Source organism: Paramisgurnus dabryanus, chromosome 24 (genome assembly GCF_030506205.2).
Source record: "Paramisgurnus dabryanus chromosome 24, PD_genome_1.1, whole genome shotgun sequence".
NCBI classification, from domain to species: Eukaryota; Metazoa; Chordata; class Actinopteri; order Cypriniformes; family Cobitidae; genus Paramisgurnus; species Paramisgurnus dabryanus.
In genome coordinates, this window is record NC_133360.1 from 29243109 (window position 1) to 29260140 (window position 17032).

At 35.2% G+C, this 17032-nt stretch overlaps 1 protein-coding gene across 1 annotated transcript; it reads left to right on the forward strand.

Annotated features, from left to right (window-relative positions):
- The first annotated feature begins 4506 nt into the window (after positions 1-4506).
- nicn1 (nicolin 1) lies at positions 4507-14162 on the forward strand. Its single transcript, XM_065259909.1, has 7 exons — positions 4507-4692; positions 7574-7706; positions 8147-8317; positions 11271-11384; positions 11493-11561; positions 13589-13693; positions 13778-14162. The coding sequence occupies exons 2-7, from the start codon at positions 7581-7583 to the stop codon at positions 13817-13819; spliced, it is 627 nt and encodes a 208-aa protein (XP_065115981.1). The 5' UTR covers positions 4507-4692; positions 7574-7580; the 3' UTR covers positions 13820-14162.
- The last annotated feature ends 2870 nt before the right edge of the window (positions 14163-17032 follow it).

The following is a 17032-nucleotide window of genomic DNA, read 5'->3' on the forward strand; positions in this document are numbered from 1 at the left end:
GTGCATTTGGGGTGATTTACTCTTAACCAACCTCTTTAAACAGTACAGAGACGTTCAAATACGATAGGAAAATAATAAAAGCAATGAAGACGCTCATTTCCTTTTTGTCAAAATGTTTCACAATACTTCAATCAGACTGGCGGTAGTGCTGGCTGAAAACTGCGAGGCACTTAGGAGCGATTTTCCCCCCATCGCAGACCCCATTTACAATGCACGCAGGATGAACACATGCACAATTTGTCGCCATTCTTCACACAGAAATACAGTTAATGGATCTCTTGATAATAGCATCTGGAACAGACATTATCTCCCTTTTCAATATCGCCTTGATACAAAACCGTTTCCTCGACGAGGGAGATAGAATTCTTCCAAAATTCCCACACAAATACACAGAAGGAAATGACATTCAAGCCAAAGGGCCTGTAATCTTTTAGCTGCACTTTCAGGCACAAAATCATAAATGACCTACATACTGGAAGTGTGCTAGACAAAAAGCATCTATTATTCATTAAGCCCATACTATTCCCTTAAAATGGGATTTGAAGAAAATCAAAAATCGCCTATGTGAATAAAATCTCTGCAGGCTTGTGTTTTGCTTATGTTCGTGCCCTTATTGGAAATATTTTTGCAGATACAGATCAGATGAAGAATATCTACACATATTTATACGGAAAGATTTAAGTTTTGGATTGGTGGATTGCGCTTTGGGTAATCCCACCGCTCTCAAATTCTCATTGGTTAATTGGTCGCTAAAGAAAATTTTGTTTATTATTTACTACAGTATGTAGCTACAGTGATTTATTATAGTTAAAATTTAAAGCATCACACCAAAAGTTCAGGGGTTCAATTCCAAGGGAACACATATATTGATAAAAACATATAGTTTAAATGCATTGTACAGAGCCATTCGCATCTTAACGGTAACGTTAACGATAACTTGGCGTCCACATCACCATTTTATGTGACGGACAACAGTGATGCGCATCTTCATGGTGTCGTTTCTTATTTCAAATATGCGAGCACTTTAAATTCGAATAAATTTGATTGGCAGTCTATGGTTTATCATTCATCAGTTGGCAAAAAATAGTTTCTTTATCTTTATTGTGATAGGTGTGGTATAAACTCCGCTATTTTTTATATAGAATTTGGTTCCAAAACACGATAAACGCCATTTAAAAAAGTGTTACCGCCAAAATCAGTCCTGTATCAGGTCAGTATTAAAAAGTAAATTCTTCATTTTACGCAAAATCTAATATCCGCCGTGTTATTCTGTCATTTTTTCTCCCTCTTTTCCAAATTAAAATGATCTTTGTTGGAAAAAAGTATACGAGTGGTTGAAAATTCTGATAAGTTTACTCAATTTGAGCTATGACACGAATTTACGAATTTATTTGTCTCGAATGAAGCGAGTAAACTCAAAATGTTCAAGCGTCCAACTACGCACGTGTAGCGCGTTTTTGCTGCATCTTCCGCGTGTGAACGCACATTTAACAATGGCCGATAAGTTGCTTTAAATATATAATGTCTGTTAATGCAAATGTTAGTAACGTTTAAGCTGGTCTGGATGTATTCAACCTTATGACTCACTGTACCTTCTTAACAAAAGTTAATCAGACGGTATTATGTATTAAAATGTGTTAAAGGTGTTCAGAGGTTCATTTGGAAACAACACTGATGAATCCGAGTCAAATTCATTTCCTATAGTCTGTCCTTGAAAATATTTTTCTCCTTTGCCTTTTAGCCAGAGCTAAACCATGTAGCACGTCTCAGAGGGGGTGTGTAATTTTCTGCCTTTGTTGGAGCGCCGGACTACCTTCGTAAACCGGCAGTTATGCTTAGCAGAGTCCTTAAGAGCTGAGAACGTGATTGTGTACAGCTCAGATAAAAAATCCCCGGGTCTAAATACTAGATGCTTCAATGGGCCCATCTTGGCCCGAGTGGGAGTGCATTGTTATTCCATTTCCCAAAGTGAACCTTGGAAAAGCTGGCTTTTGAAATTGTCACTCATTTCTGTACAATGGGGATCCTGGATGCGTGCCAGTGTGTGGCGTCCAGTGCACACTGCATACACTAACACATAATAACATTTTCTCTAAAGAAAGTGATAAGTATAAATTGAAGTGCAGTCGTTACAAATTTGGTTTAGCTTGCATGCATTATTGCATTCAAATGAAAAACATTGAATACGGTTTAAAATAACCATTATTAGTAGGATGATACAGTACATGAATTAACAGTATTAGAAATAAATGTCTGGGATTGCACACGAACGTTATTTAAATATGTAGATGATTTAACTATAACAATACAACTAATAACAAATGTGCATTAAGTTACAGACCTCATCATAAACCCTATACCATAGGAACACTGTAACTTCTTTCTTTTCATCCTGATACTAGATCAACAATGGTCTTAGCATGGATCTCATGAATAATTATACATCTTTAATTATCAAGGCTTTGACAGAAAGAGTCTGCTATGTCATGCATGCCAAACAGCAGACACGCAGAACCGAAATGCATTTCATATAAGTGGTAAAAGCCAATTATATTGGCATAGGACAAACTCGGCACATGCATTAGCATAACGCTGCCATGCATTAGCCAAAGTGCGTTTCTGCCCTCTGTCTGTGAAAGCAAGTAAAATAAACTTATGGCATGTTTTAATACACATTGATCTGATAAAGTCTGACATAAAACAACATGAAAACATTTTCTAAAAATAATAAAACTGGTGCTTAGCATGCATGAATTCTGGTCCCTGTATAAAAATATCCTTAGCAAGCGCTGTAATAATAAAACCTCCTGTTTTATTTATTTACCTATATACATTTTACATTATGTAAAATTTTTAAAACCTATTTTCTCTCCTAAAAGGTATTGTCTCTAAAAATATTTTAAAACACCCTTGTGTTGTTGTTAGCATCTGCTAAATGTAAAACTTGTTTAGTGTTTATAATAATAATAATAATAATAATAATAATAATAATATTGTTGTTGTTGTTGTTGTTGTTATAATAATAATAATACGAATAATAATAAAAAGAATAATAATATTGTTATTGATGTTGTTGTTATTATTGTTTTGTTGTTGTTGTTATAGGGAATGTTAATGTACGTCCCCGCAGTGTTGCATTATGGGACGTGGGCGCCATGTTTAGAGGCACCGCCGACCGCTAAGCCATTTAATTGTGGGTGTGTTAAGCTAAAACTAGGTAAACTTGAAGAAGAACCGAAGAAATTGAGGAGTCTAAAAGAAAAAGAGAAGGGACCCTATCGGGAGAAACTAAGTGCTACTGCCAAAAAACTTTATTTGGACAAATATACAACAGATCCATAGGATTTAGCAGCCCATGACTGGATTACGGATCCAGACGCACTACCTCCGCTCACATATCTGTTATTATTACCTTGTTTTTGGATTGAGTGCATACACTTTGCAGGAGTTTAAGAGCTATAAATCCCTTCAAGCTCATAGTAAGATGACATTCTTCTTTCGGAGTCTTATGACGGTTGGCAAACCAGCTAAAAGAAATATGCCATTTACTTACAATGTATTAATACCTAAGTATCTTAATGATTCAAAAATATCCGTTGTATTCTGTGCAATGAATCAACACATGTTCATAAGATGGCACTTCTGTTCTTGGCCAAGTTATTAAAACAAACAAAATGCTAAATATTTAGCTAACGTTATGTCATTTTAAAGAGTCACAAGCAGTGGGTTTGAGCAGTTGCATTTAATAAAAAATATTTGTTATAATCGTCAAATTTGTCTAAAGATTTATTTTTATAACTCATGTGGTGAGGTTAATCAGAAATGAATAAATTAAGTTACATAATTTACATTTACACGTTAGTTTGACAGTGTTAGCATAAAAACAAGACAATTTAAGTGGTTCTGCTTTTATTAATCACAAATAACTGAATGACTGAAAATGCAGCAAACACACTCTCACTGATGCAGGGATTTTTTTTGAAAAGTAAAAGTTTTTCTTCTGATTGCGGCAGGTAAACCACGCGATCCGGCGTCTTTTAGTCAGCTCCTCCACCGGCTTCCCCCAAATAAAAGCTGAAAAAACGTATTCCGTTGTTCAGTTTCCTCCCTGAACGATCGTGTGACCTGCTGTGGCAGTTCTTGATCGAGCAGTACTGACCAAACATATCGAAGTTTATTAAAATCTCGACAGAAAATACAAAAACAACCTCCAACACACTAACTCAAATACAGCGGGATAGGAGGCGATCCTGCAAATATGGCGGATTACTCATAATGCCACACGGCGTGACGTCAACTCCACATTCCCTATTGTTATTGTTATTACTATTACTATGTATTATTATTATTATTATTGTTATTATTATTATATTATTATTATTCAAAACGAAAGTTTCTTCTTCGGCATATGTTAGTTTTATAAACATGTAATGTATGTACACTGTGATGCAGCGTTAGCAGCTGTAAGTGACGCTGCCCCTTTAAGACAAAGACGTCACACGGAGACCGGAAGTGAGATGCAGGACAGTAACTATCAACATGACACGCGATAATAAAGCCTGAAGAAGAGTCTTTACATTCTTCAGCAGATAACTGAGATGACACTGCTGCTGTAAAAGCTTTAGCGCCTATTAAGGGCACATCTCACGTTAAATTTACCCCAGACTGCAGCGCGACACGGAGCTGAATATAGTAAGTATGCAGTGATGCACACTTGAATGAATAGTAAGTAGCCTACTGCAGTGATGCACACTTGAATGAATATAGTAAGTAGCCTACTGCAGCGATGCACACTGACTTGACTGTGTTTCAAATGCTAGTAAGCAACCTACATAGACAGCATTGGTCCGCATAATAGATGTGTTGTTATTGTTTGTGCGCTCATTGTGCTGTCTGATAGGGATTTATATAATGATTTGTTGTTTGAAAAATATTTTTACCAAATATTTTGTATAGAAAGATGTGTATTTGTTTACATCCTTTGTAGTGCATGTATAAATCTTTTTAGAAACACTTTAAAATAAGGTTGCATAAAAGCATTAGCAATATAGTTATTTACCATTTATTAATCTTTGTTTGTTAGTTCATTGAGCAAGTAAATGTTGAAATTAACATGAAGATTAGTAAATGATGTAAGTTAAGAGTATTGTTTATAGTTAGTTCATTCATGATAGCTCATGCATTATCTAATGTTAACAAATAAAACCTTATTGTAAAGTGTTGACATAATCTGTAAAAAAATATAATAATGTAGTATACTTTAGTACTGTAGTAAATTGCAATATACTAGAGTATATTATAGTAATGAGTACACTTTGTTATCGTAATTAATTGATCTATTGTAGTACTAGTTACTGTAGTACACTTTCTAAGCGTTTTTTAATCTTGCCCTATAAAATCAGTGCAACAGTTTATGGCAAGATTAAAAGACGCTGTGTTACAGTCTACCATATTAAATACAAAGGAATACTACACTAATCCTTTATGTGAGTTACAAATAAACAAATCAAAAACATTATACAAACAGGGCTGCAACAAAATGTACACACTTTTATAGAAAAATTGGCGATAAAGACACACGTTTATTTTGAATCTTTCATTTTTTTGTGTCTGCCTCTTTCAAGGTAAAACATATAATGAAACATTTATTAATTATTATATTGCATAATATGCATTATAAAAATCTAACAATAAATACATTTAAAATAAATCAATCAATAAATAAAGATGATTACAAAATGTATTAAACGTTATTAAGGTCTTTGCCAGGCTCTTTTAATTAATGTGCCATACATCATCATCTGCTTGTTTTTGACCCTTCATCAGTCATGTCAAGACTACATGTGGACATTAAAAACACCTGACATGTGTATTATGTAGGTAGATCGATTAATTGGCGCCGATAGTTTATTAGTAAATGCAATGTGCAAAAAATCCCAGAGTATTTTTTCTTTCTACATAAAAGTAAATTTTCAATAATTTGTATTTTATCAGTGTTTTTCTTTGGAAAACATACATTCCAAAACACATTATCATAATTTTAACTCCACTACATTTCATAATTTCAAGTTTTTGGTTTATATTTAATATTTAAGTACATTAATCATCTAGTCATTTTTTTGTATTTTTACTTAAGTAAATTTTTTTCATACTTTTACTCAAGAAAGAAAAAGTACACATTTTTTATGTAATAGGCATTAAATCAGTCTTAATATGCAATATATAATGAATACACAGTAGGATTCTATGCTTTAAAATGTAGTGAACATTTTTAGTAAAGAAAAGGAAATTTTTTTCCCAAGACAAACACTCTGATAAAGCACACACTGTAAAAAATTCTTTGCTGCCTTAAAATTTTTTGTTGAATCAACTCAGATTTACAAGTCATGTCAACACAGATGAGTTGTCAGAACTTATAAATATAGTTGAAAAAAGTCAAATTAATTTTATAAGTTATAACAACTCACCTGTAGTTATAACAACTCATCTCTAGTCAAGATAAATAATAGTAAGTTGAATTGACTTGTAAATCCGAGTTGATTCAACAAAAAATTTTAAGGCAGCAAAGTATTTTTTACAGTGCAGATGCTTGGAAAATGTAACTAAAATACTTAAGTATTATACACCTCTAAAAAAAATCCATGCCGCTAGTTTTTCCGAGTGTGTCCATTGCTTCATATCGTTATAAAGGAATTAATTTGCTGACTAGATCCTGCATTAGCAGAGAAACCACAGCAAGAACCGAAGTTTGTCGTCAAGGCTGACAGGACGCTAATAATAGTACAGTACCTCAAACTAAAATACACGCAGATAAATCCAAACCAAATGTTTAATGCATGATTATTACCATCGATTGCATTAGTTTATTTCTAGTTGGTTACATTTATCCATATTTTAAGTTAATAACGAGAGACGCCAAACTATATACAGCTGTCGGCTGCATTAACTTATCCAACAAATCAAAATCTGATTTCAGTTCTTTGTAATCATCACTGCAATACATCTTTTGTTATTCTGATTGGATAATCATTAAATGTTGAAACAGAAACAAATAAAGTACAAGACTACACATATATAATTTGAATTTTACCAGTGATAGATACTTATTATTATTTATATATTTTTAATTATATATTTATTTGATTTAGCATATTTTCATGGTTCAGTACTGTTGTTGTATTACTGTACTTTTGTAATACATTTCAGCACTGTTTCACTTTAAGTGTTATGTTTGTTTGTTTTATCCAGTATCCATTTTAAAAACTATCGGTCGATTAATCGGTTATCGGCAAACTAGGGACCAACTTGGTTATCTGTATGAGTAAAATCCACTATCGGTCGACCTCTGTAGAAAAGTATTCTTATATTTGGGTCATATTGTAAATGTTTAGAAAATATGACTAACTAAACCATGAAGCATAAAATGGATGAACTCATTTTGGGCCAATGGCATCTCCGGCCATTATTTAAACCTACAGTACATCCGTTTGGACACCAGCCCTGATATTTTACCCCATTAGCTGTTGGCTGAATTTTAATGTATTTTACAGTTCAAATGCTTTTTGTATCACAGGTCCATTATGAGTGTTGAACCGGTTAACTGCACTATAAAGTCACCGGTCCCTTTGCAGATCGGAGACGCTGTGTCTGATTTATCACGCCCTGGCGTCTATATAACCGACATCATCCTCTCAGAACCTGTTAATGTGAGTATCGCTAACAATGCGTATAAAGCTTTCAGTTATTGAACTAATGAGATTAACGCACCGTGTGGTCCAAAAAATGTGAGAGCACATTGAAGATCTGAAAGTTTTTTTAAAGGGTGACCTCAAATAAAAAGTATTTAGGGTGCAAATCAAATAAGCTAATAAACGACATGTTTACAACAGGTCAGATTTCATTGCATTTAAGTACACAAGATGCTTTTTGGAGCGCAAGCATCGTCATTGGTGGTCTTCTCTATTTAAGTATTGAATTCAGTTTAGTGTAATTTATTTTCATAATATGCAGCTTTATATAAAATACTACCAACTAACAGTGTGAACAAGGGTGTGTAACCTAAGCTCTTACTTTCGGCATTGTTCGCCCCAATGACTCGATCACCTTTGGCTGAACCCGCAGGTATTTTCCCTGTGCTTGTGTTTAGATTCAGGAAATCTCTTTTAAGAACTACTACACGGCGTATCTGACGGTCCGTGTTCAGCGGAGGGAGGAAGGTCGTGCTAAATGGGTCACCTGTCTGAAAAATCACCCCCTCATGGACAACCCACACACGGAGGCTGGATCGCATGACTATTTCTCCATCTACAGGCAGCAGGTAGGCCAAGGTCACTCGTGAAAGAACGAGAAGGACATTCAGTTAAAGGAAATTACAATTCTGAATTATTCTCTCAGGTACAGTTTAGTATAAAGATGCGTTTCGGTCGATCGGATCACAAGGGGACGACGCTAAATACGGGTGGAAATGAGGTGCAAATCGTTTAAAGGGATAGTTCACCCAAAAATGTACTTGTGCTTATGTTGTTACAAACCTGTTTAAATTTCTTTGCTTTGATGAACAATTTTTTGAGGAATGTTTTGAGCCCCATTCACTTCCATAGTATTCTGTTTTCCTACGATGGAAGTTAATGGGACTCATGCTTGTCCACTTAGAGGTAGTCAAAAATGCATTTGAACAGACGGCCTAGGGATGATCACCAACAATTTTATGAAATAACATCAGAATGACGTGGAATAATAACAGCGTGTACACTCACCTAAAGGATTATTAGGAACACCATACTAATACTGTGTTTGACCCTCTTTCACCTTCAAAACTGCCTTAATTCTGTGTGGCATTGATTCAACAAGGTGCTGAAAGCATTCTTTAGAAATGTTGGCCCATATTGATAGGAGAGCATCTTGCAGTTGATGGAGATTTGTGGGATGCACATCCAGGGCACGAAGCTCCCATTCTCCCAACTACTCTATTGGGTTGAGATCTGGTGACTGTGGGGGCTATTTTAGTACAGTGAACTCATTGTCATGTTAAGGAGAAACCAATTTGAAATGATTCCAGCTTTGTGACATGGTGTATTATTCTGCTGGAAGTAGCCATCAGTGGACATGGTCAGAAACAATGCTCAGGTAGGCCGTGGCATTTAAATGATGCCCAATTGGCACTAAGGGGCCTAAAGTGTGACAAGAAAACATCCCCCATATCTTACACAATTGCATTAATGAGAAATTGAACAGATGTTCCTAATAATCCTTTAGGTGAGTGTATATTGTAATTCATTCTCACATTACCAAAGCAACACCGATGTCTTTACCATACTATCTTGCAACGTAAGCAATTGCGTCAAGTTAAAAAATGTTCATTTTAAATGCATCTGTGTTCGGTATTGTCTCATTGTGCTTTGAATGCAAGAACGTGTCTTTTGTTGAACACCCGCCTAATTTGTCATGTACCGATGCTTTTCATAACCGTTTAGGATGCGGTATAATTACTGCATACTTTTTGTAAGCAGACACAAATCGTTCCCTAAACATGAGAGGTTGTTGATCTTTTAAAATAATTTCCTGCTCTTGTTGTGTCTGTGGGATATCATCAATTTTTCTCTTAAAAAAACTCTTTAACGGTTTTGTCAGGCATCCTAGACGAATCGAAAGAAAAAAATCCCGTTTGTCATCTCAGTGACTCGGCCCATTTCTTGCTCTCCAAGGATTTGATGTCACGGTCTTTGATCTGTGATTGGTCTGTAATAACTGCTTTAATGTATTGAGATCAGACTCCCTTGTTGCTTTTTAGCTCCATTTCAAAGACACAGAGATATTAGACCTGTGTCCTCCCATGAACCCCAAAGTGATTGGATGATGTATGTTTAGTGTCATCAAATGAAATTATCATTAAAATTCACCCCAGATCTCGCACCCCATCTGTGTAAGATGTTTTTAATGTCAGAAGAAACCGGGTTAATAATAAAATAAAAGTCTTTTTTTAAAGAAGCAAGAAAATATCAAAGACATTGTCATCAACATGCCTTTTGACTTTATAGTGTTTCAGTCATGAATACTTCATATAAAAATATAAAATATGTCAGTTTTTTCAGTACAGACGAAAATAATTGTCTTTTGAGTATTGTTAATTGGCCAAAAAAATAAACAATACTAAGATACATTTTAACCATATTTTTTTATAAAATCAATAAAGTGAAAAGTTGGTTCAAAATGTTAAGTTGTTATCATGTCTTAAGTTGTTATCATGGATTTATTTAGGCATGATAACAGTTTAACAAAAGTCTAATATCGCGACAGCCCCAATACATATGAAGCCATTAAGTATGACACACTGCACACTCTCAAGAGCTGGCTAAAATTGCAAGCTTAAATCTGATTGGCTGGCTTTATGCCAATACCAGATTACATGTGCATATACTTTTATGAGTTTTCTGTGAAAATAAATGACTTTGAAAGGTTATGCAATGCTACAATGAGCACTTTTATTCATCTCTTTTGTGTTGCCTGTACGAGCAAAGACTGCCGCATCATAATTTAAATGAGCTGCAACATTTGCTTTGCATTTTTGTAGTATCAGCGATTTCAGAATTAACTGCACCAAAGCTCACATGTAATCGTTTATGATATATGCCTCCGGGCAGCATTATGCCACATTATAATAAACTTTCCTTTATCCAGCTGTTGTGAGCACTATTTGTGTGCCGTGCCGAGTTGATGCCAAAATAAAATGCCACGTATAAGTCATACAGTACAAACTTTTGTTAGGATTTAGGATGGCAGCTGCCTATGCTCACTAGGTTTTAAAATACAGCATATAAAGTCAGTGTCTTGTAATGTTTGTTATACTGTATAATATATTAGTTTATTTATATTTCTGCTAAGGTTGTGACTCTGAATAATCATTTGTGATGAATAATCATTTTCAAGCAGATCTCTGACAAGCTCAGAGACATGAATGAGTAGAAACGGTCTCTCGGGTATCACCGCCGGCAGCTGAACTAGAACGAAACTTTGATGTGGGTTTTGCTTACACACTTCACAAGCATCAACACTTAGAAAGCCAAGTGTTTGGCATAGTTTTGTTTTGCAAATGTGGCAGTTTTTATAAGAAATTCGCCATGACAGCACAACAAACGTAATTTTCGGACGAATTATGTGTAATTATCGCTTTGTTTGTCAGTTTGTCTCTTCACATAATTCATTAAAATTTGGAAACAAATATCTTTGGGTTCAACAGATTTTACATGACATCTTTTGATGTGTAATTTCAGATGTCATCTGTACCTGATAATGTGATGGCGGTTCGACTCATCTCACGACAGCCCTCTTCAGAATGGCTTCATTTTAGCATTGAAGAGATTAACATTTATCCATGTAATAAAGAGGTATCCATGATCCATGGTATCCATGTTATCCGTGAACATTACAGCATCACTTGATTGATTCCTTATCTTTATAAAGATAAATAGTGGATGTTAATTTTTTCTTATCAGGACTCTGAACGGGACGTTCCTGTCTGGTTATCTACTCTTACACCTGTCGAGGCACCTGTTGATTTGAAAGTAAGTATTTTGTCCTTTTATGTCCTACAACTTTTATGACATTTAGGCCATCATCCAATAAATATTTAATACTATGCATTTTATTTACCAACACACGTGTCTCTGTAGTTTCTATGCATGTATACAGCTCTGAGGTTGGAGACTGAAATGAAAATTATGGAAATGTATGAAACTCGTGGGTTGTTGTTTTTTCAATCACTGAGCATTGTTATAATGACCCAGTTCTCATTTATCTGTCATTTGCATTAGAACATAAGATGCTTGTTTGATGGCGTCTCTTCAGCATTATTTATGAATGTCGTGTTGTTTATTTAAAATGCTTAGCACCTAAAAAGAAGAGTGTACTTAGCATAATAATTGCTATGTACCTTTGGTATTTTATTGGGGAAAAGGCACGGTAAAACTATAAAAGATGGACGATGCATCTTCCATTGTAAAAAAAATAAAGACAAAATTGCTTACTCACATGATGATGATTATGTCGATGATGTTATTTGGAGTCAGAGACTGCGCAGTAGTTAGGTGGAGCTTTGGTATCAAGGCCCCGCCCATTTCCCTCATTACACCCATTTTAAAACTAACTTAAATCAAATTTATTAGAAAAACAAACACTTAAATGTACATCAACATGATAAAATAACTTTAATAACAGAAACCATTGTTGAAAAAAAAAAGTATAATGTGGCTCATGTCCCATTCATTTACATCAAAACCTATACATCATCCAACCACCAGAGGGTGATCAAAATATTTTGGGTTCACTTTTCAGGACCTGTGCCACCCCTGGGTAAAATGTTTTAATGAATTGTCAAGCCAATAAAAAAATATCTGATTTAAAGTCCACAACAGGACTGACTGTACGTTTAAAGAACAGTTTACATCTGGTCTTACTATTTTTAAAACTTTAAAATTCATAATTTATGTATCCACAAATAAAGTTTCTTTGCAAGACTAAAGCCCAAAATGCACAAAACTTTCATTCAAAGGGATTTAAGATCGTAAGGTAACAGTCAGGTTTGTCTCAAGTTTTCAAATTACACAAATTTTTACAATTAAAATTTTCTACATTTCACAAGACTTTTTTAAGATGTCAAATAAGTCTTTGGTGTTCCCAGAGTACATATTTGAAGTTTTAGCTCACAGCTAACTTATAATATCGTGTTAAAATTGACACTTTGTAGGTGCGTGCAGAAATGTGCCGTTTTTGGGTGTGCCCTTTAAAATGCAAATGAGCTGATGCTAAAGCAAACACTGATCACCATAATGATGGTTTGTTAAAATGTATACTCAATTGCATTGTCAATTATTATTTCTCTTTCTTTTTTTCTCTGCACTAAATGGCAGTGCTGTGGTTGGATAGTGCAGATTAAGGTATTATTATAATTGGATCCCCTTCTGACATCACAAGGGGAGGCACATTTCAATCAGCTATTTGTTCACGTGCTTGCAAAGAATGGTTTACCTGTGTTGATCTTTATCACATTGTCAAGGTTGATAGAAACACTGGGGACCCAATTATAGCACTTAAACATGGAAAAGTCCGATTTTCATGATATTTCCCCCTTAAAGCCAGTGTTAACTTCTAGTTTTTTATTGTCCTCTTGCAATGAATGCAGTCTCCAAAGGTGGTAAAAATCAGGTTTCAATTATTTGTATGGCTTTTTTCATTGTCAAGATAGCTCTCTGAATGAAAGCATTTATTAATTTCTACAGCAGATCTTTACTGCCATCTGCTGGTCAAAACTGAATCTGCAACAATATTACACATACAGTACAAAGCCTGTGTTTATCTATGTTATTCCAGTGGACATTCTGTACAATAAAAATGACATATGATCGTCTTGATGAGGCATCTTGTATGTAATCTATATGGTTTAAAGTATACACTATATTCTAGCTTTACACTAAATTGTGTGCTCGCACGCCTCCCAAAATTGTGTTTCAGACACAAATAGATGTTAAACGTATGATGTAATCCAATAGGCCATATACTGTAATAGGCCTAATATTTTGGGTTTGTGCTTCAGGGGCTTCCTGACCCGGAGACAGTTTCCTCCAGTATTCAGCAGATGTGGGCGCTGACAGAGATCATGCAGGCGAACCAGAACGCGGCTTCAATTGGTCGCTTTGACGTGAGTCACACTACCATCGTTAGCCTTTAAAATCACTTCTTCATTTTGTACTGAATTAACTCTTGTTTTCTATTCCAATTATAGGTGGATGGCTCTTATGATGTAAAATTACTCTCTTATACATAACAGGGCTAATAAAAGATTAAATCTGTTTGCGTAAAGTATTATGTCTTGAGATGTTTCATCCAGTATTGGTTCCTCTACAGTATACTGTATGTACTGTAGATATAATATGATACTGCTGTATGCCTTTTACTATTTATTTTAAGGCTCCAAGTGCTTTCCTCCTTTAGTGCGACTGTAAAGTAGGTCATTTGCTTTAATGAGCCTCTCAGCAATATACTGTAATAAATACCATGAACTAGTCTGAAATGTATTTACTGTATTACTATACCTTTTGTGCCTGTTTTAAGGATTCCCATAAGTGTTGATTCCCAAGCCTGGAAACTATTAAAATAACAAAACTGTGGACATCCCATATTCTTCAGCTACACAATACACAGAAAAATGATTTACCAAGCGGTTGTGGTACCCTTGAAAAAGGTCACATCATTCTGAATATATTAAATTCATTGTATATTTGTTCAAAAGACTTATGCCTAACGATTAAAGTTAAATACAGATGTCTGTAGGAATAGTCTTTCGTCTGACATACTGAATACAAAACAGCAGATAATCTAAACTGCTCTTTCCTGACTCGACTACCTCCTGACATCTATTTTTAAATGTTAATGAAATGCATCTCACTTTACGTTAATTAAAACTCAATGGACACGTTCATGGTTGCCAGGCAGTGATCAAGAGCAGCTACGCTTCCTAATGCTAATCATTGAAAATCAATGGCCGAGCCTCCATCTGTCTTGGCTGGCAGAAAGACCATCCTCTCTGCAACATTAGCCTGCAAATGAAGACGCGTCCCCATAATGTCAGACTTCACTAATTCACTGCGTAAATCACAAAGTTCAAACTAACACACATATATATATATATATATATATATATATATATATATATATATATATATATATATATATATATATATACTGTATGAATGAACATTATTATGTGTCCCTGCTTAACAAACTTATCATCATAGTCTAATGGATGTAATGGTGCATTGTTTTTTTCAATGAAAATTACAATGGTCTCTACTGTGGGAACCAACAAACACCTTTTAGAAACTTGTTGAAAACTTTTATTCATACTGGAATATTGCCAAAATAAAAACAACTAAGATGAATTTAGTAATGGAAACTATTAGCATTTATATTGTTTTTTAGCAAGATTTTTTATTCTTCACCATCTGACATATAAATGTGTTTTTAAATAGGTAGAGTGTAGGATATTAAAGAAACTGATTATCTTTAAAATGCTTTAATAAATCCATGTGATGTTATTTATATTGAAATTCATTATGAGTAAAGTTTTATTTTGTTCTCAGAGAAATTTACTTGAGTAGTCATGACAGCAGTTTTACACTTCTTTTGCTCTTCTATATTATATCCAATAGATGGTGGTATTTCAACACGTTAAAAAGATAAGTCTTGATGTATTAGTAAATTAACTAAATACATCCTAAACACTGGGAATTCTCCCAGTCCTCTCGATTGCCAATCCAGGCCTGTGTGTCTCTCTCGTCCACTTGTAATCCGATCGACTAACACTCACTTTATTACTTTTGTACCTTCTTGCCCCTTTCTTTATTAAGAGTGCATAAGCTTAAAAATAGATTTCTGTGATGACATTTTCATCTGTGGTGAATAGTATACTTGCACCAAGTATACTTGTACTTTCAATGACTCTGGTTGGAGGAAGGGCTAGACTGTCCTAACCAATCAACACCAGAAAATGTCAGTATATTTTTCTGTTTTATTGGCTGAAAGCAATGTCACTCTAAACTTACGACTTATGAGGCGGGCGGCGTCTGTCTGTAGCGGAGAATCTGACTGATGCGACACAAGATCTTTAAGCAGAATTACTTGTGTGTTGTTTCCGATGATCCAGGGAAAAAAACAAAATTTTCCACAGGTCCCGCTTTAGAAATAATTGAATGAAGACAAGCGTCAATGACAGCATTACATTTAGATCTGTTCATGTTGCATGGGGTGACTTTTTATGTGTTATATTGCAGCATTGAGCATTACAACCAATCACAGTTGTGCCTGTTGAGCAGATGATAATGGCCAATCTATGTAGCTTAAACAGGTTTTCAGTGCAATTCAGTGCAAGAATTTTGTTAAAGCGTGCCGCACCTTCATTGAGTTTATCATAAACAACAGCGCGCAGATGCAAATAGAGATTCATTGAAGTCAGGCTCATCGTTATTGGGGGTGTGGCTTAGCCATAGGTCAATTAAAGTGTCAATGACTCACTTCTGCTGTTATTTACAGTGTCATTTTAAGTTTGAAATGGTCAAACGCTGTGCATGGGTACATGCAACTCCAACACTAGGTATCCCGAAAGGCTGGGTGACAGAACGCTCGAGGGTGAAAACTTTAAAATAGTGACTTAAGCTTAAAAAGGCAAAAAAGTGAAACCACCCTCCAGAGTGGAAATCTTAAAAACGATCTACCTCCCTGTTCCCGTCTAAAGGGTAAAGACGCAAAAGTCTGCTCACGGGGGCTCTTGTCGCGAACGCGTTTACGTCACAGGCATACGCCAGTTCCGGAAAATAACAACATGTCAGATTATATCCATACGTCGGACCTTCAAGTTGCCATAGCATCTCTGATAAATAAACAAGAGTCTTTCCAGCACTTGTACGAAATATTCACAGCTAGTATTACTGATCAGAGAAGGTGCATTAACTACCTACATCAAATTGTTGATGCGCCAATTCGTCGGCGGTAAACCAGACGGCTTTGGACAAGACCTGGGAGAACAAGGAAGAGGGTTGTTTGCAGGCGCCCGGACTTGGTGGTGTTGTGTGTCAGTGCTTCACATTGCCACCTAGCTGCCTGGAGTGCATACTACATCGAATATCACACATTTTTGCATCACCGTATGCACGCAGATTTCCCCCTCAATACGCTCGTATGAGCGGAATAAAAAGTGATAACGCAACGCCGGTTTGCGTTTTCTTTTCAGATCGTTTCCATGTAAACGTTGCCTAAATCAACAACGTATTTTAACGTTATCTTTAACATCTCTAACGTAACATTAGAAAGCGTTAACGTTAGCTTCCAGCTGCGTTGTACATCACGTCACTTAGCTTCATTAACGTATCTGTAAATAACCGAGATAACAAATGTTATTTGCAATCGCAATGTTGTGCTGAATGATTTGTGTAAATACTGTAGCACCAAACTAACGGAGAGGTACTCTTGGTTAAGATAGTAA